Source organism: Trichoderma aggressivum, assembly GCF_033847375.1.
Source record: "Trichoderma aggressivum f. europaeum strain CBS 100526 chromosome Unknown scaffold_019, whole genome shotgun sequence".
Taxonomy (NCBI): domain Eukaryota; kingdom Fungi; phylum Ascomycota; class Sordariomycetes; order Hypocreales; family Hypocreaceae; genus Trichoderma; species Trichoderma aggressivum.
Window position 1 is genome coordinate 271,797 of NW_026946385.1, and position 24,680 is coordinate 296,476.

The 24,680-nt window shown below is 52.6% G+C and overlaps 7 protein-coding genes across 7 annotated transcripts; 2 read left to right on the forward strand and 5 right to left on the reverse strand.

The window, feature by feature from the left end:
- Positions 1 to 9,531: 9,531 nt before the first annotated feature.
- Triagg1_5458 (uncharacterized protein) lies at positions 9,532 to 11,159 on the reverse strand (the record flags this gene model as incomplete). Its single annotated transcript, XM_062899974.1, has 3 exons — positions 9,532 to 10,758; positions 10,843 to 11,062; positions 11,116 to 11,159. The coding sequence occupies 3 exons, from the start codon at positions 11,157 to 11,159 to the stop codon at positions 9,532 to 9,534; spliced, it is 1,491 nt and encodes a 496-aa protein (XP_062755579.1).
- Positions 11,160 to 11,771: 612 nt separating this feature from the next.
- Positions 11,772 to 13,598, reverse strand: Triagg1_5459 (uncharacterized protein; the record flags this gene model as incomplete). The annotated part of the gene is made up of 4 exons (XM_062899976.1): positions 11,772 to 12,272; positions 12,340 to 12,926; positions 12,981 to 13,094; positions 13,187 to 13,598. 4 exons carry the CDS (start codon positions 13,596 to 13,598, stop codon positions 11,772 to 11,774), a joined length of 1,614 nt encoding a protein of 537 aa, XP_062755580.1.
- A 782-nt stretch (positions 13,599 to 14,380) lies between these two features.
- Triagg1_5460 (uncharacterized protein) lies at positions 14,381 to 15,470 on the forward strand (the record flags this gene model as incomplete). The annotated part of the gene is made up of 4 exons (XM_062899977.1): positions 14,381 to 14,494; positions 14,570 to 14,719; positions 14,804 to 14,838; positions 14,933 to 15,470. 4 exons carry the CDS (start codon positions 14,381 to 14,383, stop codon positions 15,468 to 15,470), a joined length of 837 nt encoding a protein of 278 aa, XP_062755581.1.
- A 100-nt stretch (positions 15,471 to 15,570) lies between these two features.
- On the reverse strand, positions 15,571 to 16,536 carry Triagg1_5461 (uncharacterized protein; the record flags this gene model as incomplete). Its single annotated transcript, XM_062899978.1, has 2 exons — positions 15,571 to 16,311; positions 16,375 to 16,536. 2 exons carry the CDS (start codon positions 16,534 to 16,536, stop codon positions 15,571 to 15,573), a joined length of 903 nt encoding a protein of 300 aa, XP_062755582.1.
- Positions 16,537 to 16,985: 449 nt separating this feature from the next.
- Triagg1_5462 (uncharacterized protein) lies at positions 16,986 to 18,094 on the reverse strand (the record flags this gene model as incomplete). The annotated part of the gene is made up of 3 exons (XM_062899979.1): positions 16,986 to 17,362; positions 17,431 to 17,731; positions 17,804 to 18,094. 3 exons carry the CDS (start codon positions 18,092 to 18,094, stop codon positions 16,986 to 16,988), a joined length of 969 nt encoding a protein of 322 aa, XP_062755583.1.
- A 2,878-nt stretch (positions 18,095 to 20,972) lies between these two features.
- On the forward strand, positions 20,973 to 22,695 carry Triagg1_5463 (CAZyme family AA7; the record flags this gene model as incomplete). Its single annotated transcript, XM_062899980.1, has 4 exons — positions 20,973 to 21,056; positions 21,127 to 22,067; positions 22,128 to 22,339; positions 22,412 to 22,695. The coding sequence occupies 4 exons, from the start codon at positions 20,973 to 20,975 to the stop codon at positions 22,693 to 22,695; spliced, it is 1,521 nt and encodes a 506-aa protein (XP_062755584.1).
- Positions 22,696 to 23,238: 543 nt separating this feature from the next.
- Positions 23,239 to 24,669, reverse strand: Triagg1_5464 (CAZyme family GH16; the record flags this gene model as incomplete). The annotated part of the gene is made up of 2 exons (XM_062899981.1): positions 23,239 to 23,800; positions 23,870 to 24,669. 2 exons carry the CDS (start codon positions 24,667 to 24,669, stop codon positions 23,239 to 23,241), a joined length of 1,362 nt encoding a protein of 453 aa, XP_062755585.1.
- Positions 24,670 to 24,680: the final 11 nt, after the last annotated feature.

Consider the following 24,680-nt stretch of genomic DNA (forward strand, 5'->3'; position numbering starts at 1 on the left):
ACCCCCCCCCCCCCCCCCCCCCCCCCCCCCCCCCCCCCCCCCCCCCCCCCACAAAACACAGCAAGCAAGCAAGCATGAAGAAAGAAGCAGCAAGGAAAGACAGCAGTGGGACTGTGATGATCCGCTCGGGTTCGACTCCGTAGTGCCGCTGCAGGCATATGCATGTCTTTGGCCTTGGCTGGGCATGTCCAGGTAGCAGCAGAACAAAAAGATTGAGTGTGTGTCTGTCTGGGTCAGTGTCTCGTGTGTGACGAGGCTCTGTGACGACGACGACGACGACGATGATGATGATGATGATGACCCCCGGCATGGTGCCTGTCCTGTCCTGTCCTGTACATCGTTACCGCGCTGGTGTAAACACGAAGCGTCAATGTGAATGCCCTCTTACACACACAGCATTGATATTGATATTACATGGATGTAAGTACGGAGTACCTGGCACCAGCACGAGGATGAGAACTGACTGACTGGCTGGAGTCGAGGTACCTGCAACAACCACGAGTCCAAGTCCTGCCAACACCAAGAAAGGAGGCCACAGGGCTGGGGGAAAGGGTGCAGTGCATGTACCCGTACCTGGCAATGACACCATGTCGCGGTGATCCATGGATGCCCGGCAGGTACACTGCAGTACTCGTACTCTGCGTGCCCCCCATCCATCACATCACATCAATATTTGGGGCAATTGGGGGTCCTGCTGGATCCAGCTACAAGGAGCGCATGTACGAGTACACGTACCTTATACGCGATACAGTTCTCGTACACACACGTTGGCAGATGATGTGTGTCTGGTAGGCATGACTTCACTTGGAGGGCCAATTTTAAAAGGGCTACAGTAACAAGAGAGAGGGGAGGGGGGAAGAAGCGGCAAGATGCAGACGCCGTCACAACATGGCACGGGCAGATTGATGCATGATGCCGCCTCTGTTTGTTCAGTTTGTTTGTTTGCACTGTTCCGGCGTTGATGTGTCTGGGCTGGGCTGGGCTGGGCTCCTGTTTCTTGCTGAGACAGAGGTGCCGCTATTCTTGTGCGTGCTCTGTCCGCGGTACTAACATCACATCCATGTACTCGTACCGTCACATTGGCTGGATACTACAGTACTAGACTTGTGCAAGATGACTGCGCACTGCACGAGCAAGGAACAGGCTTCCAAGTGTCTGGTGAGCTGGCAGACTGGACACAAGCAAAGTACATGTATTGACAGCTGTTCAATCGGTACATACCCGATGGCAGTACGGAGTAAGCAGCGCAAAAACAAACTAGAAGAAGGAGAAATCCAACGAGGGCATTTCCGTTTGATGGGCGTATTGCTCCGCCTCGGAAAATCATCATTCAACTACAACTCCACGTCCATGTACGTGCTGGATTTACCCCAGGGCTGCCCGGCTTGTCGAGATCAAATGTTGGGGGCCGTTTTGTCACCGACAGACAGACGGGCAGACATGGAAACCCACACAAAAAAAATCAAAAGAACAAATGAAAAAAGAAGGAAAAAAAAGTATCGGCTCCGTCGTTCTTCGGGGACCACTTGCGGCAATGCCGGTCACGAACCAGGATCTGCTGCTGCTGCTGCTGCTACCAGGTACATGTCACCGTTGCTTTCGTGCTCCGTACAGTCAAGTGTGATGTGGTGAGCCAGCCATGGACCAAACCAACGCCCGGTACTTGCTACTATCCAGGCATGGCGAAGAAAAATAGGGCGTGGTAAGAGGACAGACTCAAAGTCGGCAGCTCAACAGCGAATGACATGCACGTCCGGCGTGGTAGGCCCGAGGCGGATGGATGATGCAGTGGGAACATACCCGGCTGGGCGTATCGGGAAAGGGAAAAAAGAGGCCCGCACGTTCGATGATGGATCAAGTGTGAATGTGAATGTGATTCAAGCACGTCTAGACTAGCATGTTGCCCGGAGAGCTGGGTCTGTACAGTAAGGCACAGTCCACGCTCGTATAGATTCGCTCCCGGATGGATACTGTATAAGTTGAATGGATGTGTGTATCCCCCCCCCCCCCCATGCCATGTGCCACCATGCTTTTGCACACCAATGCCTTCAAACATAGAGCCTTGGGGCCACATGTAACTCGTACGTGTATAGTACGTAATACTGTACATACGTGTGCTTGCTTCTGCATGTCTCAGCGCCCGCTACAGTACAGCACGGCATTTCGATGGGAGTCAACCTTGAAGCCTCAAGTCCACATAGTCACAGTCACTTAATAGCCCCGGGCTGCACGGGCAACCGTAGCGTCCCTGCTCTCCCGCCGTGCTCGTACCGACCCGTGCGGCCCAGGCGTGTTATTTTAATATATAGGGCCCCCATGTGGCGCTTGCATATACAGATAGATTGCGAGTAGAAGCATGGAAACGGGGGGGAGAGGAGGGGAGGGAGGGAGAGCCCGTCCGTCGGTCATGGGATAGTCAGGTTCAGATTCACGGCCACTCCCCGGTCAGTCTTCGCCCTCCAACTCAATGCCAGCCAACAATCACCGAAGTGCTGCATGTGCTTGCATGCGTTGCCGTCTCAGGGCACACGGCATGCATACATACACGTCCGTACATACAGGTAGGCTCCAACTGAACCGAACTGAACAATACCAACATGTACACACATCAAACGCAACTTGCAAGTAGCGCCAACGCGCCATTAGCATAGCATCCATGACCGGGCTGGCATTGATGACATGGGTCCCGTCAATCAATCAATCAATTGGCCTTTGGAGATCAAATGTCGGGTACGAGTACAGTTTCCCTCTCAATAGTAGCTGCTGCTCGTCCCGATTTTTCCGTTAAAAACGACGAGACGCAATGCCTGTTGGTTCGTTCGTTCACAAGCAGCCACTGCACTCCTTACAGGCATCAATGCAATGCAGTGGTTCTTCCCACTCGCTTCCCTCCTCTTACCTCGTTCTAACCAGGATCTACTCCAAATATCCATTCGACTTTGAAAAGCTCCTCTGCCTCTATTAAAGTTGGCCGATACCACTGCAAAAAACCCCACCGCTCTTCAACTTTTAGCCCGGGCCACTTGCACGGTTCTGGTACAGCTCGTTCGCCCTCGCCGGCATCTTTGCATCAAAATGTTACATGTGTCGTTGGTTGATTGTTGTGTCCCAATTGCGTCTCGGGCTGATGTCCCTCTTTGTCTTTCTCGTCTCCAGCAGTAAAAAAGAAGAAGAAGAAAAAAGTACCTTGTTCCTTGGCATCGTTCTTTTTGTTCATCTTGATCTCTCCTCATTGGCATACTCGTACAAGTCCAAGTCCAAGTACATGGATCCGTCCCAACATCCATCCGCCTTCTTCTAAAGGAAAATCACCTTCCAGCCAAGCCAGGTACCCTTCGAGTACATCTATCCGAGCCCACCGGCTCCATCACCTTCACGATGCATGTGCTCTCAGCGCTTCCAGTGCGCCTCGTCCCCCCTTGTTAGCGCCCTGAGGACGGGCCTAATCGTCTGATGCATGTCAGAACGTGTACGGGGCACTACTTGGGAGTGCCCCAAGCCCTGCTGCCGCTCATCAAAAAATGTTACAGGTCAAGTAGCATCAAGTTTTGACTGCCGGATGGTTGCATCTGCTCGTCCAAAGAACGTGTAAGAGTACCCGTACGAGTAGGTATGGACATGGACATGGCACCCGCGGCCCGCTAATAAGCATTTTGTTCAGGTTCGCCTCATATAGCTCCCGCTGTCGATCTCTTGTCTTTTTCATATATTATCATGGCTCTCATTACAAATAAATACCTGTTAGTTACTCGCTTCCGGTCCCAGAACTTGCTCGGCCACTCAGATGAAAGGGCGGGTGGCGTCGGCCGGAGACGGATCGATGGGCTTTCAAATGTGTTAGTCTGGGGTGACGAGATAAAGTCAAATTGATGGCACCAAGCATGCAGGTGCATATTCGGTGCCAAGGTAAGATGCATCAAGTAAGTAGCTACTCGTATACGCAAGAATCAGCAGCCCAGTTCAAGGAATAGAGTCGAGATACTACTACTACATGTACCCTTCCCCGTCATGCGGCATCGGCATATACATCATCATCATTGCTAGGGCCGGAAGAATATCGACCGGGAAAAAGGGAAGAGGCAACAGAACAGACTTTGATTCTGCATGCATCTCGTGAGCCAAGGCCGAGGTGGTGAGATGGAAGTGCTTCGACTAGCCTCTCAATAACACGCATACGGCCAGAGTCATTCACGCGCGTAGCCTGCCGATTGGCCGCGTCCCTCCCGTGGCCTCTTGAGACTTTTGTAAGCCATCAGAAGCCATTGTAAGCACAAACAACAGGTTTTTGCGTGAGATATTACTCCGCAGAAAGCATCGTGCTGCCAATCAGAGGATCCCGGTGGCTTGAGACATACACGACATGCACGTTTAGCCTCCGGGTGCAAGTACACGCATATGCCGGTGCTACAAAGAGATTCGAGTGGCCGGGTTTCTGCCTTGGCCGTCGTACAGGTGCGGATGATGTCTGCAGAGACGGGATTTCATCTGACCTGGCCTGGGTCTGGATGGCCGGAGCAATCGTCGATGCCCGCTCCAAGTGCCGCTCGAGCAGCACACGATGCCGTCTCTGTGCAAGCAAAGGGAAAAGCTCACCTACTACGGAGTATACCTACCATGTTTTGCTTTATTACCATGGTACAGATACCCAAGCAGCAGTCAATCCCTAGTAGAAAGTACAATGATCCTTCTTCTTCCCGGTTCTCGCTCACACAGTAGGCTACCGTCTCAGCTGTTGTTCCTCCTGCAGCCTCAACTGTACCATCGCCAAAACCTGCCGTTCTTGCGGCCATGGGCTGGGGGGGCCGCCTCGCCGGCCTCTGCATGGCGACAGGCTTTTCCCAGTGTGACCCTGCGACCCTTGGAATGGCGTTGATAGCATTGCCGCATGCCCGTCTACTACTAGGCAGTACTACGTGTAAGTGCCTTGTTCTAGTGCTCGATGCAGGTGGATTTCACAAAACATGGTTTCGCTTCAGCACAAGTATACAAGACATATGTATTAAACTACCTACTTTATGTACATGCATGGACTCCGAGTTACATATCCATCACACAAACGATTTGTTTACATTGCCAAATGCTGCAAATCGGCTCGTACAAGCCGGCCAACCGCAGAGATATACTGCAATACGATTCTGCGTGGAGTGGCTTTGACGAGTATTCTGATCACAGGAGATATACTCCGGATCTCCTCCGACTAGGTAGAGACAGGCACCAGGCTTACACCAGCTTGCAGTGTGCATTAATTACGGAAATTCCGTTGTTACATGCAACCTTGCGAATCCCACGCGCATACTCGATCCCACGACTCAAAAACACTTACAGGATACCCGTGCCTGCTTGTACGCACAGATACCTTACGTGTCGACCCCTAGTCAAGGATCTGATTCCACATCTGCGTACGACATTATCTCTCTCTCTCTCTCTCTCTCGCTCTCTTTTTCCCACTTTCGAGCTGTAGATCTGTCTTTTCTTCTCCTCGTATACCGGTCCGGCCCGCCTACCTACCTAGGACCTAGCATACTCGTGGGTAAAGCTCCTTCGAGATCCCTACCTTGCTCCCTCCCGAATAGTATACCAGTAGTAGTAATAACCCCGGTTTCTTTCAATGCCCATGTCATCTGCTAGTCTAGTGTCTGGGCTACACAGCACCGCATCATCTTCATCACCATCTTCATCATCGGCGGCTGGCCTCCCCCCCACCTGAGCTTTCCCCCCCGTGCCACTACGACTACCTTGGCACGAGTAATATCAGATGCTTTGACGCTTCTTCAGCTCCTGCACATACCCATCCGCGATACTACCACCCCCTGTAAAGGCAAACAATGGATCCCGCAGTTGGAACCCCCACTGTCCGAGCTGTGTCGATGCGTCTGTGGCAATCAACAGAGGGCATTTGCCGGTGCTACCGTTGATTTGATGACTTGGACTGTGTAAAGCCAGTCGCACAACCAGGACCGAAAACACGCACGCACGCTCCCGTCCGCGTGGCATTCTTCTTCTTTCTGTATATCCATCCATCTGCGTCATGTATCTTGCAAAGTGCGTGCAGACAGACGGGCTCGTATGTGCGTCAGGTGAGGGCAACCCGAACCCTTTCTCCATCACATCACCACCCACCCACCCACTCAGACGAACAGAAACTCGCCCTTTTTTCAGCTGTCAACTTGTAGAATGCTCAATTCCAATCACCGCGCCAAGCTGCGCTCACGCACACGCACAGAGACAGCCTCTCCCTACATATGTGTCCTCGTATAGATACCTACAGAGATACACCAGACACATGCATGCATGCATTCACCACATACAGACACACGGAGGCAGTGCTACTACAAGGACTACAAGCACGACTCCTACAGCCATGGCCTGAGAATTGTTCCGTCAGCACCGAGGCCTGGGGTCTGCCATCACACGCCAAAAGTCCGGACGCGTCTCGGGTCCAATTACACATACCCGTACAATAGATGCTTGATACCACCCCTTCACAACACAAGTACGAGTAGCAGAAACAGTAAGAGCCCCGTCGAGTAACGCGCACACAAAGAAAAAGGAAAAAGAAAGAAAAGAAAAAGAAAAACAAGGCATTGAACTGGCATCCCACTCCCCCAGCGGACCGAAATAACGTGCTGCAGCTTCTCTCTCCCTCTCTCAGGGGGTCTGGATGGACTGGGGGACTTACATGCAACCGCTGTCCTTCTCCACCCCTCGTTTGTTCTCGTCACGATGCCTGGTTATACACGGCCCTTGTGCTACCCGCGTGTGCGTGCTTGTACAGTACAGTACAGTACGGCATGAAGCATGTTTCCGCCTTGGTTTGGTTTGCTTTTGCTTTTGCTTTTGCTTTTGCTTCTTGCTTCAAGCAAAATCCCTGCGCGGGGTCATCGAGACGAGATCCCCATCATGGAAGTTGAAGCACACATCCGGCGTCTTCTTCCAGCCCCCAAGATGGGCTTTCCAGCGGCGTCCCCCCTGGTCCACAGAGAGGCATCGAATCATCTCCATCAGACTCCCCTCTGAGACATGCAGATTGCTGGAAGGCAGATACTGTAGTATGAGCATACACAGCCAGCAAAATGACACAAAGCAAAAACAGCGGGAAAGCTGTCAGGTGGTCCAGATATATTGCATCTACTAGTTTAGTTCTTTGCCATGGAACTTACCACCCCCCCCCCCCCCCCCCCCCCTTCCGCCCTTTTTTCATACATACATACGGACAAACAGAAACTCTCGCGGGCCCCGCGGCGAATCATTCGGCTCCGCTCGGGTTTCACACAGATGCTGTGTTGCATCGTCTTGCCCTTCTTCCTTTTTCTTTTTTCCTTTTTTCTAAACTAAGCCAGAATCTCTTCAGCGCCGTCCCCCGGACCCGGAGGTGGTGTGTGCGTGCGTGCGTGCGTGCGTGTGTGCAGTCTCACAGAAATCAAGACGACGACGGACATGGGCTCCCAATAGGGAGTACAGGTGGTGAGAGGTGCAGGGCAACACACAGCACTTACAGGGACGAGCACACAATCGAAGCGTATGAGTAGGTACTACATGTATGTACTGTAAGCTGCAAGTGCCGGGAATATCCCTCAGGCGGCGGCTCTCGCTCTCACTACTCTCTCCCGTCGATCGATCACTGCGGGAGAGAGTGGGAGACACACAGACAGAAGAATAAGAGAGAACGCCTAGCTTCGAGAGCCTTTTTTGCCCTTGGCAGTGTGACGGCCCGCGGGATGTGGGTTATGTTATTGTTTCGACTTGATCGCAGCACGATTACATCACAACAGCCGTGCTCGTACATGATTCGTTTATACAAACTCCTCCATGTTCCGTACATCTCCGGCCTTCGGAGCGGGTGTCACTGCGTCAATCGCCGTTGAACGTCTTTGATTCCAGTTACCCTACATGATGTGTACGTGTATACTCAATACAGCTGCATTCCGTCTTCACGGTGCTACTCCACGTTGGTCAAACACAAACCTACAAACAAGGATCACGATGATGACTTGTCCATGCACATAGCCGCCTCACATGAAGCAGAGCAAACAAAGTCCATGTCCATGTCCTTGTCCTTGTCCATGTCCACCACGTAGAAAACAAGAAAACAAGAAAACCCGCGTTGCTTCAGAACCACGCCTTACAAAAGACCTTCGGCCCTCCTTTTCCCGCCCGCCCCCTGCGCAAATCTCCATTTATATGTCAGATGGCGAATTCGTTGTTGGATGTACATACCTACACATACTGTACATGCAAGCCTCTTCCCACCCCGGGTGGGCATCGCATCGCGTGAAAAACGAGGTCCTCCGCGACCCTTGTCTTAGGACCCAGCAGCGCGGTGTAACACTCCCAACCTTTTTTTATTTCTATTTCATTTTTATTCTCTCTCCTTGTTTCCTTGACTTCATTCGTCCATGTAGGTTGAATTCTTGGTCGCTTGCTCCATTTCCCGATTTCTCTTGCGCGGCGTTTATATGCATTGGCTCGGTCTTTGTTTGTCCCGGCCTGTTGCATTGGGCTCGTGGGCCGACTACGGACTAATACGACGTTATCTGGATCATCCGGAGGCTTATATGCCGAGTCTGACGAGGGACGGAATCTCGTAGGCTTGGCTGGATGGAATCCACTCGCTGGTCTGGGCGATTCCCATCACCTGATGGTAGGAGCAATCTCCGTGCCCAGTCGAGATATCAAACAGATGCCGCTGGGTAGTTAGTAGATATTAGGGGGGTAGATGTCTGGCGTTTACTGAGCACCCAGCTTGGTGATGCTCACACGTGCACGTACAACATGCCAGATGACTGGGCAAGAGTATAATTTGATGTCCATCTTGTGATGCTTGTATGTAGGTATGTATGTGAGTCTCGTCTCCTCCAAAGCCATGACTAAGGACATTATGCAAAAGGCTGGAGAAGACTCACCTAAGCGACATTGTACGGTGTCTCCCGGGCCTATAATTGTAGACCGAATGTATGTAAGAGTGCTTTGATAATATGAGTCTTCGACGACACAGTCGCAGCATCGATGGAAACCTCGCGTAGTTGCTTGCAACATCCGACATCACCGTTGGGCCACTCGGATGCCATCCCAGATCCTGGATGTTTCCGTGTCAAAAGTGCTTCGTATGCACATCGTCTCAGTTCGTCTATAGAGTGCTACTAAGGTACTAAGGGTACATGTAGTCATGTATGTAAGAGGGCCTTCTTTTCGTCTCAGCACGACAAGTGTAATCCCGAGTCTCACTCTATCCCCATGATCCCAGCCTGCCGCTGCCGTCTCCTCATCGCAACGTGGCATCCCCGCCAAGAGCAGGCATACAGCTCCTCTTCGTCTTCCATGTATAACCGTATTGGCAATCTTGCCGTGGAGCCTGTATCAGTATGTCGGCAAGATATCGTCGTCCCGTAGGAAAATGTCCGGGCCTAGAAACCTTGTCCCCACGGGGGGTATGGATTTATGTAACTCCGTGCCTATGATTTTTTAAAAACAATTGGAAGCTATTATTACCTTTGCTACCTAAAACATGGTGGGGGAAAAGGCGACAGGTCATCACAAAGGCGTCGTTAATGAGGATTTGCCCCTACCAGTCCTGTGAAGTTGACGTTGCCCCTGTCGCGCCCCAGACTTGACAAGGTTGGTGAGGCTTTGGACGTCGAGTCCGGCTGCAGCATCCTCAAAGGCCGAGTGTTCGTTTCTATAGCCCTCACCCTCTCTGAAGACGGCTCCGAATAACTCATGGATCGACGTTGTCAGCACATCGAGCGCTTTGGTTCTGGCAATGTCGGCATCCGAGGCTATTTCTAAAGTGCCTGCCTGCTGATTGACCGATCCTTTAATCTTGCCATCGATAATGAGGAAGCTGAGAATGTCCTGCACCTCGGGCTCTGATATTCTCAGCTGGTTGGCGATCCATGAGAGCTTCATCCGCGTGTATGGGGCAATCAGCTTGAGAACGCCCTTTGTCCTCATATTACGGGTGACCTCGTCAATGTTCTCGGCGATGAACGGATCGGCGAGAATGTCTTGGTTGTTGCGTAGCGCCTTTTCATATGCGTGGACATCGTCCCGCTGGTAGGCGTCCACAAGCTCGGTCATGGCAGAGATGCGAGGATCCGTCTTATAGGGCTTCGTCTCCTGCGAGTCAAACGGGTTGATGTTGGACTTCATCAGCATGGTGGTGAGAAGGAGATACTTGAGAACTTGGATCCGTTGCAGCGATCCGGCCTCGTCGTAGTTGCGGAACGATTCGAAAAAGTCGCTCTGGGCCTCCTTCCAATTCTCCTCGCTCATGTGCATCTTGCCGCCGCACTCACGGATGATGCCCATGATGCGGGGATGCGGTACGGCAGACTTGACCTTGAGCGCCCGGTTGTAGAGCGTCTTGAGCTGCTTGTTATTTCGAGTCTCTGCCAGCATCTGAATCTCCAGCGCGTAAATCTCCAGCGAGTATGTTCCCTTGCCGGGGTCGTCGGTGCCGTCGTCTCGCTGACAGGCCCGGTGTAGCTCCCTGAGTTTCTTAGAGACGGCAGAGTACTCCTTGCGGTCCAGCAAGAGCTTGGCCAGCTTGATGTTTGTCTTTAGCCACAGCCGCTCGTTGTTCGTGCTCTGGAAGCTCTGAAGGGTCAGAGAGTAGAATTTCTCCATGCTCTGGACGGCCGCCGACACGTCGGCCCCCTTTTCAATGTAGTCGAGCATGTTGTTGATGGATTTTTCCGAGTAATTCCTCGTCACGGCCGACTTGACGTAGGTGAGCAGCTCGGCGAAGTGGTCGGCTGCCTGGGGTTTTGCGCACAAATTGTTAGAGAGCCCGGCTTAACAGCCTCGTTTGCCTTGACAACGGGAGTGCCGCATCCTACTCACATCGCCGTATTTCCCCAGCTTAAACTCCAGCTTGATGGCCTGCTTCAAGCCTTTGAACCCCCACTCGCCCTTCTCCGGCTCGAGAGGCGGGATCCCCAGAAACTCGGCGATGGCATCCTGGGGGTCGCTGAGCTTCAGCTGCTTTGCGTTGTAGTACTTGTTCTCGATGTCGACATCGCCCGCCTCCTCCTCGTCGTCTTCTTCGTACTCAAAGTCATATCTGCCAGGCGTCAGCGCAGCCGCGAATCCATCTCCTCCAGCACCGGCACTGACTGTTCCTCATCGGACTCTTGCATGAAGTCCTCGTCGTCGGACATTGCGGCTCGGTGATGTGACGACGCGCTGGAGGGAATGGATGAAGATGTTGATGAGCAAAAGAGGTGCTAAAAGAGATGGAGATGCCGATGAAGTCGTCACGTTGATTTGATTCGTTTGCTTGTATGTATGTTGAATCGAAGCTCCAGTGGAGTTTCACCACCTAGAGTAGGTGACAATCCGCGGGGCTTATCGATAGGGATGCGCTAGCATTATTCCGCTCCGCTCATCAATTCGACCAAGGCACTGAACAATTGGCTGATATAAAGAATACTGTCAAGAAATTGTAGACTTTAAGGACTGCGATTTCATAATTCGCATCAATTACTTGCCTTGATTAGTATTATACATGGAAAAATACATTAAAAAAAACGAATGTCAATCCATACGGAGCCACCAACGCCTCATTCTGCACCAACCCCAACCCAAAACTCCCTCACCTCGAGATTCATGTCCAACTTTCGCGTCCTGCGCTTGTTCCAATGCTTTCTATGGCCCTAGTTTATAGTTTATAGCCATAAATACTGTCTATCCTCTGGAGTCCTGAGCAAACCCAGATAGGATCCTGACGAGATAAAATGCCACCATGACGCCGACTGGTTGTGATATACCGTCTACCCCCTAGAGCCCTGGGCAAAACCAGACGGGATTCTGACCAGATAAATCGCCACCATGACACACACACCAAGCAGAGTCGTCGCGAGATAAGGCAACCCCATCCAAAAACCTCCCAACTCCATACCGCGGCTCAAGAGCCATCCCATGACTGGCGAGCCTAAAAAGCCCATCAGCGTTTCCATGGTGGCCATGGTGGTGTTGAGAGTGGCAATGGTATGCGGCTCAACCACTGCGTTGAGCAGCGCTCGGCTTAGGGTGGCCATGCCCTGGCCAAGGTTGGTAATGATCATGGAGCAGATGAAGAGCCACGGCACGTTGGCCACAGCGGTAAGCGTGCTGCCAATGATGAAAACGATGATGGAGATGCGGGCCAGAAGAAGATCTCGCCTGATGGCGTTGTAGTGGAAACGCGTGGTCAGGATATTGGACGCTACGGGCAGCACCACCAGCAAGGTGAAGACGGCCGTTAGGCTGCTGATTGTGTTTATGTAAGTTGCCTGTTATGCCGTCGTTAGTAATGGCGCCTTGAGTTGATACAGCACGAAGACGGGGGCCTTGGCTTACCGTTGACCACTCCCAGTTGAAGCGGCGGGTCATGTACTGCAAAATGTCCAGGACAAAGGCCAGCTTGATGAGGTAAAATGGCCCATAGGCCAAGAGGAGCAGCACGACACTCTTGGAGGCAAAGATGAAGTGCCATACGTGGGACACATCGTTCTTGGCGGAGAGCCACGCACGGCGAGCCAAGTCCTTTGCTGCGGGGATCTTTCTCGACGACGATTCTGCTTCATCTTGGACAGGAGGCGGGGTGTCTTGACCACGGCGCCTGTCATCAGCCGCCTGGCGAAGCTTCAGCGTCTCTGGGATGAGAGCGGATGACAGCATGCCGACGACCAGGATTCCGTTGCCGATCCACATCCCAAGCCAGGCATCCACGCTGAGGAGCCATCCAGCGAGAGGGTTGACGGCAACGGAGCTGATGAGTTTCATGGCGTACACTTTGTAAAAGACGCTGGTTCTCTCGGCAACGGGGATCACGTCGGCGATGATGGTGAAAACCATGGCGACAACCATTTGACCGCCGCCGCCAATCAAGTAGAAGATGCTGCCATAGAGCATGCTCCAGACGGAGAATGTATCAGGGAAGAGCACTGAGCACATGGTTAGCCATGGAGATGCAATGGGGGCTTCGTGGTATTGCGTACAAACAATCGTTACCCAAGCTTGCTGGAGAAGGGCGCCAAAGAGAGCGAGGAACATGACGAGACGACGGCCATACTTGTCAGCAACGACGCCAAACGAAATCTGGACAAAAAGGGCTATTCGACGCACACATCAACGGTTAGCACACACACGATACATGCGCATGTATGTATAGCTGAAAAGCACAGCACGGATATCGGGCACTTACGAAACAGCATCTCCCCAGACATGGACCAGGACCGCACCATGGCCAGCGTCTTTTGCACGTCCGTCTCCTTGCACCGGTTGTCGTGCACCGACAGAAGATGGTCCGGATGATAACGCCGGCAGATGACGTCCTCCATGATCTGCTCCATGGCCGGGATGAGGATGTACTGGCTGACCTCGATGATGAAGAGGAACAGCACGCACATGCCCAGCACGAAGCGGCGAAAGGACTTTGACGGCGCGATGTCGGCGGGCAGGTCAGCACCGTGCAGCAGCGCCGTGCCCTCGTCGGCCTCGGCTTCGTAGACAGACTCGGCGTCGTCTTGGGAGCGGCGACGCTGCGCACGGGGGTCGACACCGGAGCCCATGCCGGAGGGCTCGGCGTCGATCGCGTCGGAGCCGTAGAGTGTCATTGCTTCGGTGTATCGAGTATCTCTGTGCCAGCCAGAAGTAAAAGGTCTCCAGCGACGATGAGAAGAAGCCGAGAGTAGCTAATAAAGGATTGCCACTGGAGAATCCTGGGGTAAAGTGGAACGAGATTAGGGGAATATCAAGGCAACGAGGTTATGAGCATGGACCATGATCCCAGCCCAAACGTGAGATGACGACACCACATGCGAGGCACGTCGACGGCGTACGAGGCATCGCAAATGGCCGCCCAGCTCGAGGGATCAAGATAAGGTTCGCGCGAACCATTTCCCTTTATCCAAACTTCAAGGTCCCCGACGCCGACGATTGGCATGGCCGAGGAACTTTTTTCGGTGGGGTACGGTATCCGGAACGCGCAAGCATTTCGACTACCAAGTCAGCAATTCCATGTCGTATCCATCGTATTAGACGATAGATGACCCTCTGCGACGACGATTGCTTTGCTGTTCTGGCGATGGATTGGGGAGGGCCCTTTTGCAATGTTCCAGGTGGAATCGGTGCCTTGAAAATTCTTTGCGTCTCTCCGCCGTGCAACATGCCATCCTGAGTTGGGCTTCAGCGCTTTGTTGAATATCTTCAAAGTCAATTGCAAGCTCTGAGAGCCAGTGGCAATTGTACCCGTGCTGACGACAGGTCGACGTTGACTAGGACGAGTTCGGCCATGAAGACGCAATAGGAGCCGCGATCATGTCGTCACGGTGATTGAAGGAAGAGATGCAGCGGCTGCATCTTTGGGTGTTCTCATGACAGCTTGCGATCTGCGTGCATGTCAGTCATTGATATCGACAACTTGAACCCCATCAAATGGGACGAGCGATGCACCGTGTTCGATGTTGGAGGAGCATTTCTTCGAGGGCTCAGTCCAACTGAAGCTGGTACGGTCTTGATTCATGTTCCCATCAAATTCTTAGTGGCGCTGGCGGGTTCCTGACGGGCCTAAACTGGCTCGCTATAGCGCCCGCAAAACAGCCCTAGAGCCCTGGAAGCTTCAGACCCCCCCGCCATGGGTGCATCGCCCGTTTTTGCTCCTTCACAAGCCCAGCCCGCCTCCACGTCCGCCATCATGTCCTTTGCCGATGCAAAAGTCCTTTCGATAACGCCACTGGTACGTCTCAGCCGTCTGCAGGGCGCCAAACGCGCTGAACCAAGCAGTCGTCTCTTGTCTTGTTGCTGACAGAGGCCCGCCTAGTCCAACGACGAGTCGCGATGGGTGTCTCTCCATAGGTGTGTGACGACCTCATTTTGCATCCATACAATCCATACTGCCCCTTGGTTCATTCGTCCGTCCGTCTGACTTCCATGCGATTTCCTCCCACAGCATCACGTACAAGGACCCCAAAGGCACCGAGCGGACCTGGGAATCTGCCCAACGACGCACTCGTCCCGCCGGCGCAGACATTGACGGCGTGGGCATCGTCGCCATCCTGGACAAGCCCACGGGCAAGGAGATTATCCTGCAGAAGCAGTACCGCCCTCCCGTCGACAAGGTCGTCATCGAGGTCCCCGCCGGCCTCATCGACGCGGGCGAAACCCCCGAGCAAGCCGCCGTGCGCGAGCTCAAGGAAGAGACGGGCTACGTCGGCGCGGTGTCCGAGACGACGCCCATCATGTACAACGACCCGGGCTTTTGCAACACGAACCTGCGCATGGTGCACGTCACCATCGACATGTCATTGCCGGAGAACCAGGACCTGAAGCCGGAGCTGGAGGAGAACGAGTTCATCGACGTCTTTACCGTTCCGCTGGCGAGCCTATGGGAGGAGTGCAAGAAGCTGGAGGCCGAGGGCTATGCGATTGACGCGCGAGTCGGTACATTCGCCGAGGGCATCCTGCTGGCACAGAGATTAAAGCTATGATGATGGATGTTTTTCTTTTGTTTTGTTTTTATTAGACTTGGGGAGGCTATCAGAAGAGAAAGGGGGGCGGGAGGACAGCAATTGGGGGGGGGCTGCTCGACTACAGTTTCTTCTCCTGGCGTAGACCTTGCCACAACGCCAACGCCGCCAGGCACTTGGCATCCCGAGCCCCTTCTTTCCACAGATGCTGCATGGGAACCACTTTGAGCGTAATCCTCTCTCCGTCGGAGCGCTCACCCGTGAGGCGGCCCTCCCACTCGCTCAGCTGGCTCCTCGGGATGCGCTGCTCGTAGCTGTAGATGGTAATATGCTCGTCACACCCGCCCGCGCTCGGGAATATGGCCGCTGTCAGGTCTTCTCCCCGGTCCGCAGATGCCCCCCTTTCTGTGCATTCCTCTGCCAGCTCGCTGAGGCACGTCAACTCGTCTTCGCGAATCGTAATGCCCAGCTCCTCCTCAATCTCTTTGGCCGCCACTCCTTTGAAGTTGCCTGAGCCGTCCACCATGCCTGCCGGGAGCTCCACGAAGCTCAAGCTGCCGGCGGGGATGCGCGGCTGGACCGTCAAGACGACGTAGCGCTCGTCGGATTCCCGGGGCACGTCTTCCGGCACAAGCATGACGAGCATGGCGACGCTGGGGCCGCGCAGGAGAGCCGCTGCGGGGAGAGACTCCCCGGCAGAGTTGGAAACGGTCGCCGTCAGCTTGACGAAGCCGAGGCGGCCTGCTCCAAAGAAATCGTAGGATTGAACGGTGACATTGCGGAGGGCGTATGGATCCGAGTGGAACGGGTGAGACTTGTTTGCTTGCAGCGCGAGAGACTTGGTGAGTGTGTCGATCCAGCTCTATACGCATGATTTTTCTGTTAGCAGAGGCAGCAGAGCTTCGAAACAGTCGAATCAACTCACGGCAAAGGGCTTAAACGACGAGATCTGGTCTTCTGAGAGGCCCTCTGGCAGGCTCAGGGGGACGTTGTGGGCGGTTCTTGCGGACGTTGTGCTGGTGGCCATGGCGCGGAGATGCAGGCGAAAGGACACGGATGAGGCGTGTTTAGTCACTGGGCGAAACATGCGATGGAATTGAAAGTGGTGATGGTTGAGAATTAGGGGGAACGTGAAGTTTGCGTCTTAAAGAAAAATGCTGGTGCCTGCAATTAGGCACTCGTCTTAGCAATTGCCCTGTGACGTCAATAAGGCATTTTGGTGGGAGGTGATGATCGCCAACGTTGTTTTACAGCATAGCAGTGAACGTGTTTAATTCTTGCTGATATTATCATGCATAAGATAATAACACGGTAATTGTAGGGTGATTGGTTCTTGAAATCCCATTTTGGTTCATCAAGACTTGAATCATGTTTTTAATACATATAAGCAGGTATCCCAGCAACCACATAGAAGCCTCGTGTTCTCGCGCCTCTTTGTCAAAATTCACATGCGCAAGCTCCCAGACGCCCCAGTTCAAACACGCGCAAACAAAGAAAAGAAAAGAAAGGAAAGGAAAGGGAATCGCATCCGTAATCTTACACGGCCCAGTACACGTCGATCTGGACCGACTCGATGCGGTTCGCCCATCCGGGAAACCTGGCCTTGCCCCAGACCGTAATCACATCGCCCACCTGCAGCTGTCTTACAAACTTGCCATCGCCTGTGCCACGTCCTCTGCCTTGTGCCTCGAGATCTTTGCTACGGTCGGAATCAGCCGGGATGTCGTCTAGGTAGGACCACGTGATGACGTGGTCTTGCCACTTCCTGACAGCCGTCTGATTCCGCTGGATCTCCCACTCGGGTGAGTGTAGCAGCTCGTGGGTGTAGTTGTAGCCGACTGGATCGGAGGATGTCTGCCGGATGGGGGGTTGGATAGGTCGAAGTGAGTTGACCGAGAGTGCAGATCCATCGACTATAACCCGCCGTCAGCTTGTTTGTCCCCTAATGCACATGCTTGAAGGAAGAAGGGCATGTACTCACCTGCAGAGTCGGCGTCAAATCTCTCCAGCCCAACGTCAAACCACGTCCATGATCCAGAATAAGGGTGGTCACCCTCCTCGGGACTGCTCACGTATCCTTGGTCTTGGCTTCTGAACTTGAAGACAATCTTTCGCGCAGGGTGAACCAGCCGCGGGAGGGGGTATTTGACGGACTTGGCGAAGAAGCTGGCATCGAGAGTCTCGCCCAGAGGTCGAGGGGTGGGAAGAGTCGTGGCGTAGGGCTGGTCGTTTGCGTTTTGGCGAGCTCCGGAATTGAGCAGTCCGAGCGGATATGACCGCAGCTATTGCACAATGGATGGTTAGCTGTCAGGTGCACAAGCTACATGCTGTACTCTGCGGACGAAGATGCTTACCAGAAATCTGTTTTCTCTGGCCTCGGAGCCGCCCATGACGGCGATTCTTTCGTTTAGATGCGTGGTTGAGTGGATCCAGTACTCGGCCATGTCGAGTATGGCATCAATTAGATCCGGGGGCATCTTCTTGGCGCGGTACAGCATGGCCTTGACCACGGCGATGTCGACGATGCTGGGCTGGTAGGGCTTGTCGTCCTCGCTATGGCGTCGAACGGGGCTGTCTCTGGGGACCTCGGTGAGGCTGAGGGCTCTGAGAGCGGACCACACGATGCTGGGGACATTGGCGGCCATGATGTCGGTTTGAAATGTTGATCAAGTCTGCTTCAGATGGTGAATATCAATGGCGGGTGGTTCTGTAAGGAGTTGGAGAGTTGGAGACAGAAGTGATGATGGAAAGGAATTGATTCGTGTTATCTCTGTATGGATAAGAAGATGTAGTCGGTATGACTCGAGTTGTGTTTTGGTAGGATCATTGATGAGACGCTTCGTTTAGGGAAGAAGAAGAAGAACGCGCGTTGCAGTACGTTGGTCCGGTTATCATATCAGTGGTCTCGATAACATCACATCATTGTTCCACATCATCGAATCGGAAGCTTGAGCGTTGCGTGACGTCAGCGCGGCAAACAAGTTCTGGCGCTGTTAGTGGCTGATGCGCAGACAGTAGCGGCTCAGGTACATTTGCTCACCAAGACTGTGCGAAACTACATGTGCCTCTACGCGTGCCCCATCAAGCGCTCAACATAAAAGGTCCATCGATGAACAAGAGTCTATGCCGATGATTGTGTGATGATACTCTTTTTTATTCCTTCTTCCTTTGGTTCTGTTGCATCTTCTTCAAGCATTGCATTGGGTTCAATACATGATCCCAACCAATCTACTCAATCTGCTGTACGGAGTACCAAAAGCGCCAGCTCATGTAGCCCGCTGAAACATGATCAACGCTTCACTGCCTTGCAAGATGTATGTAGATCCTTCAGACCTTGGCCGTCCTTGAATACATCAAGACATGCTGGCGATTTATGCTTATAGCAGTGATGCTGTGTGTACTTCTCCATTTATACCCGTATCTTCGAGAATGCAAAACATCTCCATAGCTGTCAAGCTGCGATACTTATGAGCGTCCCTAACACGTGTACATATAGCGGCAATAGCAGATGCTAGAGAAATATAGCGATAATAGCATACAATAGATAGAAGTAGCGATAGGAGTGTATATTCAAGGAACTTGATATCTAGTTCAATAGTAGGAAAGAAAAGGCAGTTTCTCTGCATCTTGTTACAGAACGTAAAGCCCATGTAGTTGCTAAGCTACTATCGCCAACTTGTGCTGCTGAATAACCACTCCCTGAGGATATCTTTACATGTTCTCAAGACAATCTCAAAGTGGCATTCTTCCATAAGGCTAATCACGACATGACATGTGAGAGTGCATATACTTGGTTTGCGCGTATACTTGGCAGCCTCGCAACGAATCCTTCTTCTGCCAAGGTGCGATAACGACAACGAGCGAGGTTTATACAAATCCCAGGTTGTACTCGGCCAAACACATGGCCAATGAGCTACCCAGGATTACGCAGGCAATCCATATCAAGGAATACGCCGGCCGGTCCGTCAAGGTCGCATCCCGTGTTAGCAATCCTCACAGGTACATTACTTCTGGCGCGATGGCCTCTGTTTCGAATGTAATCCGTAATTCCGCCGTCACAACTGTCAAAAGCATTGCGACATTTTGATTGCAGTACAGATCCTGCAGCTGTCGCAAATGGTGCATAATCTTTCTCGGCATACGGGCCGTGGTATAATGCAGGGGTTGATGGCTTCAATGTTACTCTAGAGCTCCTGGAAGCCCCGATTTTACGAACAAGCCGGGCAGCGGAAATAGAGACGGTGAAAAGAGATGTTGCCACGGCATGAGCTACAAAAGAATAGATAAAGGGTTTAGAAATGCAAGGCAGAGAATCTCACGCTTTCCTTTGTCGTCGGATGATTTTTGCCCATTTCAGAATCCAAGGCTCGCTGGCTCATGGAGAAACCCACGAACGTCCAATCTCTTACATCCCCCTTTTGATCGCCCGATGTGTAGATATCCCGTCCCCTGCCTGGGTGGTGCTTGTTTTGGCAAGTCTAAAATTTTCTTTGCAACATTATGCCGCCTAGGTCTATGCGAAACAAGCCCGCAGAATAGCTACTGGACTTGGTGACTCGGTCTGGAAGCAATAGAACATTCGGAGGACTTCTCGGCGTACACCGACATCTGCTTACCTCGGTACACTCCGAATACCCTACCATTATCCAGTATACTGCTACCTACTTATACTATCAATGCTCTCCATACTTTCCATTTCCGGATAATCCTTTACATGAGCCCTTGTAATCTCAAGATTATATTTATCCAACTCTTCCCTCCGGCTATCAGTCATTATAAACTCGTAAGAAGCAGCTGCCATGGAATACCAAGGCCTTCGGATCCGAGTGACGGTTCCGCGGCGATTCTAAGCCATGTTTCGTGCAAGTAGAACATGGGAGCTCCTATTTTATTCAAGGATGGCATAACATCGTCAGCACTTTACAGTCTTTTTCTGAGGGAGGATCCTTCGATCCCTGATATCTCCACAGGATCAATGGCACACTCGATATGTTCCCATCTCGGATACCCGGCCTCTCTGCAGTCAGACAATTACACCGATGGTAGGTAGATTAACCCAATGCGTTTCGTAAAACCCCGTATATGTCAACTTGAATGCTTCTCTCTGCCGCATGCCCTGAAGCTTGTTCGTTTTGAGAAGGTACAAAACATTGAATGGCAGGCATCAGTAAATGCCACCGGCATGAGAGCCGAAAGGTCCAGGCGTTTTGTAAATACCTATTTACCGATCGAATTCGGTGTTCCGTACTCCGTATGCAGATGTCGCATCCTCACCTTGTACCTTGCATGGAAAGACGGCATGTACCCATGGAAAGACCGAGTTGCATCGAAAGGTGAAGAGAAGTGGAACTTTCTGTAAAAGGGCTTGTCAAGAAATGCTTCAGATTGTTTAAAATGCTCCATGGTTTCCTAGGGAAGAAGAAAGGAAAGCATACTTCTTTATAGCCACACGCTTTTTACTTCGTCAGTGCGCTTAGTTGTTAGTTGTTAACGAGAGGTGGTTTGTCCCTTTTACTGTTGAAGATGAAGAACCTTTTGGCTTTTTCTTCAGCCCTGGCTTTGGCTGGATATGCCGACGCAGTCCCAGCAGCTTCAAACACTACTTGCGTAAGTCTCAAAGACGTTCCAACAAGATACACACGGTTCCATCTCACTAACTTCGTGTCATCTCTTGTAGTGTCGGGAGCTTTCCCAAGCCCTCCCATCCCTCTTCTTCTCCCCCTCCACATCACAGTACAACAGTCTCATCAACGCTCGATGGTCGGGTACCTCAGTCCTTCATCCAGGCTGCGTCGTGACTCCCAAGTCTGCTCTCGACGTGTCCAAGGCCGTCAAAATCATTGTCAAGAACCAATGCCACTTTGCCGTCAGAGGCGGTGGACACAACGCCAACCCGGGCTTCAATAGCATCAACGACGGTGTCTCCATTGATCTCAGCTCCCTAAATTCCGCCTCGCTGGCAGAAGATCGCTCATACGTCAGCATCGGCGCTGGTATCACTTGGGGCGAAGCCTACGACGCCTTCAACAGCAGCAACATTGGCTTCACGGGCGGAATCTGCGAGGACGTCAGCGCCGGCGGCGTCAGTCTCGGAGGCGGCCAGTCTCTCTTCCAGCCCAAGCGGGGATGGGCCGTTGACAACATCCTCAACTACGAGATTGTGCTCGCTTCTGGCGAGATCGTGAACGCCAATGCCACGAGCTACCCGGATCTCTTCAAGGCCCTCAAGGGAGGCAATACCAACTTTGGTATCGTGACGCACCTCAAGATTGCCTCCTTTGACTTTGATGGGCTTTGGGGAGGAGAGGTCTTTGTTAGTTTGAACGGACCGCAGGCTACCTACCCGGAGGTGCAAGATAAGATGAGCCAGGCTCTGGTTGACTTTACGGCGAACAACCATCTTGATACCAACACGGCTGTGCAGCTCATGACTGTGTACTTGGCCAACAACCAAGGTCAAATCGTCAACGCTGCCTTTGGAAACACCATTGGCGAGGAGAATCCCGCTTCTCTGCAAGAGTTCCTAAACATGCCGAATCAAGTCAAGAACGAAGTTGGCCACATCAAGCTTGCCGACTTTGTGCACCAAGTCAGCGAATTTCAGGCCAAGGGATATCGGTATGTTTCTTCATTGTCTACCCATTTGAGAGTAAACCCCTCCTGACTTTGACTTTATAGTCAAGTCACTTCTAGCATGACCTTTTCCAACGACTGTGCCACGGTTCGGGACATCTGGAATGTGACTGATGAGATCTACAACGGACTCGAGCACAGAGATCAGGTCGACTGGATGGTTTCGTTTATCCCCCAGCCCAAGGTCCAGCAGTCATACGCAGCTCGCAGTGGCGGTAACAGTCTCGGCCTCCAGAGTGTTACAGATGACCAGATCGGTAAGCCTTCTCCTTTGTGCACCTAGACGCATTACGATATATGAGAATATAACTAACATGCCATTCTCATAGTGGTGTGGTTGACTTCTCGGTGGACCGACCCCAGCCTCGACAGCATGATGTACGCCGCGCGAGACGACTTCATTGTCGCGACGGAGACTGTTGCAAAGAAATACGGCACATACAGCCCTTTTCTCTACATAAACTACGCTTCTCCTTCGCAAAATCCGCTCTGTGGATACGGAGTTGACAACTTCAATTTCTTAAAGACAACAGCGGCCAAGTATGATCCTCATGGCGTCTTCCAGAAGCTGATGCCAGGCGGTTTCAAGGTCAGCAAGACGACTTGCTCATAAAGCATGGAGGAATGGACAGTGGTTTTGATGGACAATATATAATATATAATTAATGATAATGAGTTAACGAGTATTGGGATATTTAAATAACAAAAAAAGTACAGGACATGCACATGGCTTCATTCAACACTCATTATATCACAACGTAACCGGAAGCTCAATGATGATGTTGTAGTTGAAATATGTTCATTCCCCACGACCAAGCTGAATTATATGCGAGATTTTTTTTGGTTGAAAAAAGGGGCGCAAGGGCGCAAATGTGTGGTCAAAAAATAGTAGTAGTAAAATAAAATGTGTCCATAAATGCCATACATCCCCTTTCTAGCTCAACACCTAAACGCCATCCAAAGGTCTGGAGGCAAAAAAAAGTCAAACACGAAAGAACAAAGTCATTGAGACCCCTTTTGGAAAAGATTAAAGACGCAAAAAAGAGTTCATCCACGCGCTGTATGGGCCCCCCCAGATGTCCCTCTGAGTAACAAACAAAAACAAAAGAGTCAAAATCACCGCTTTCTTTTCTATTTCATGACGTTTTTGTCCCCTTTAGACTTCTCCGCCGGGGATTCCCTGGTAGCCCGAGTGGCTAGCACTAAAGGTTCGGATGGGAGCCGTGCCGGAGCCTCGCCCAGGGCCGGGATGCGACGGGGCGGGAGATCCGGGGCTTCCGGGAGCATCACCGATTTCCTTGTTGAGGAACGGGGCGGGCGACTGCATGGGCGATTCTATGTTGACGGCTGACCAGCCCTTGCTGTCCAGGGGGCTGACGTTTGCTGGGGGCGCATCAGAGGTGACGACGCCTTCTTTCCTCATACTGCGAGAATCGTAGTCAGTATACGCGTCCGGATCAACGCCTTCGCGCTTCAGCTTGTCGAGTTCCATACGGTCCATCTTTTCCATTTCGGTGGCCAGGCGGGCCTCGCGGGCGCCCGATTGGCGCTGCTTGATGCAGTACCAGAGCAGGGCTCCGATCAGGACGGCGGCGACGACACCGGCTGCCACGTAGACGGCGATTCGGGCGCCGGCAGGCAGGTTGTCCCACTTCTGGCTGATGGACAGCTTGGGTGTTTGCGCTTCATGGATTGCCTTGTAGGCCGTGGAGTTTCCGCTGGTGACCTTGGTCAGTACGGGGACGCGGGATATGCAAGTTTCATGTAGGATGTAGAAAAACACTTACGCGGTAACCTTGATGCTCTCCCATGAACCGGACGTGTCGCCGTAGGCGTACTCGGAACCACCGCCGTAGTCGGTGATGTGGGCACTCTTGACGTACATGGTGAAGGGACCCTTGGAGTAGTCGGTGTTACCACCGGCCCATTCACGGGTGCCCTGCGGCAGAGAGGGGTCACCACCGGCCCAGATACCGAGAGAGAGCCTCATGGGGGTCTGGGGGTAGTTTCGAGTCTTGTTGGCGGCATCGGGAGTGAGGTTGCGGACGTGCTGGCCGTCAATGTACCAGTCAATGCCCTCCTTGGTCCAGACGGTGGTGTAGTTGAGGAAGTCGGCCTGGTTGTCACGGGTGGTGTACACACCGGCATTGTGGTAGTCCTGAAGACCCTTTCCGAAGTAGTTTGTGGAGGCGGCGGTGTTGTTGACACCGAGGAACTCCCAGTCGACCTCGTCGAGGTCATCACTCAGCCACATGGCAGAGCTGATGATGCCGACGCCCGGGGCGACCTTGAGGAGGAGCTCGACACGGCCGAAGAAGAAGTAGAAGAGGGTCCGGATGGTGGGCGAGTCGCCCTGCTTGTTGATGGTGAAGCCGGCGCCATTCTCGCTGTCATACGTGACGGATCCAGCAGTGGTCTCCCATAGCTCATACGACGGCGTGGTGTTGAAGTTGAAGAGGTACTCGGTGTTGAAGCCAGGATCGGTAGGACAATCGGTTGCGTTCAACGGATTGCAGGTTGTGGAAACCTGGGCAGAGACGAGGCCCAGCAAGGGGGCGGCGGCAAGGAGACCGCTCAAGTACCGCATTGTGGAAGCTG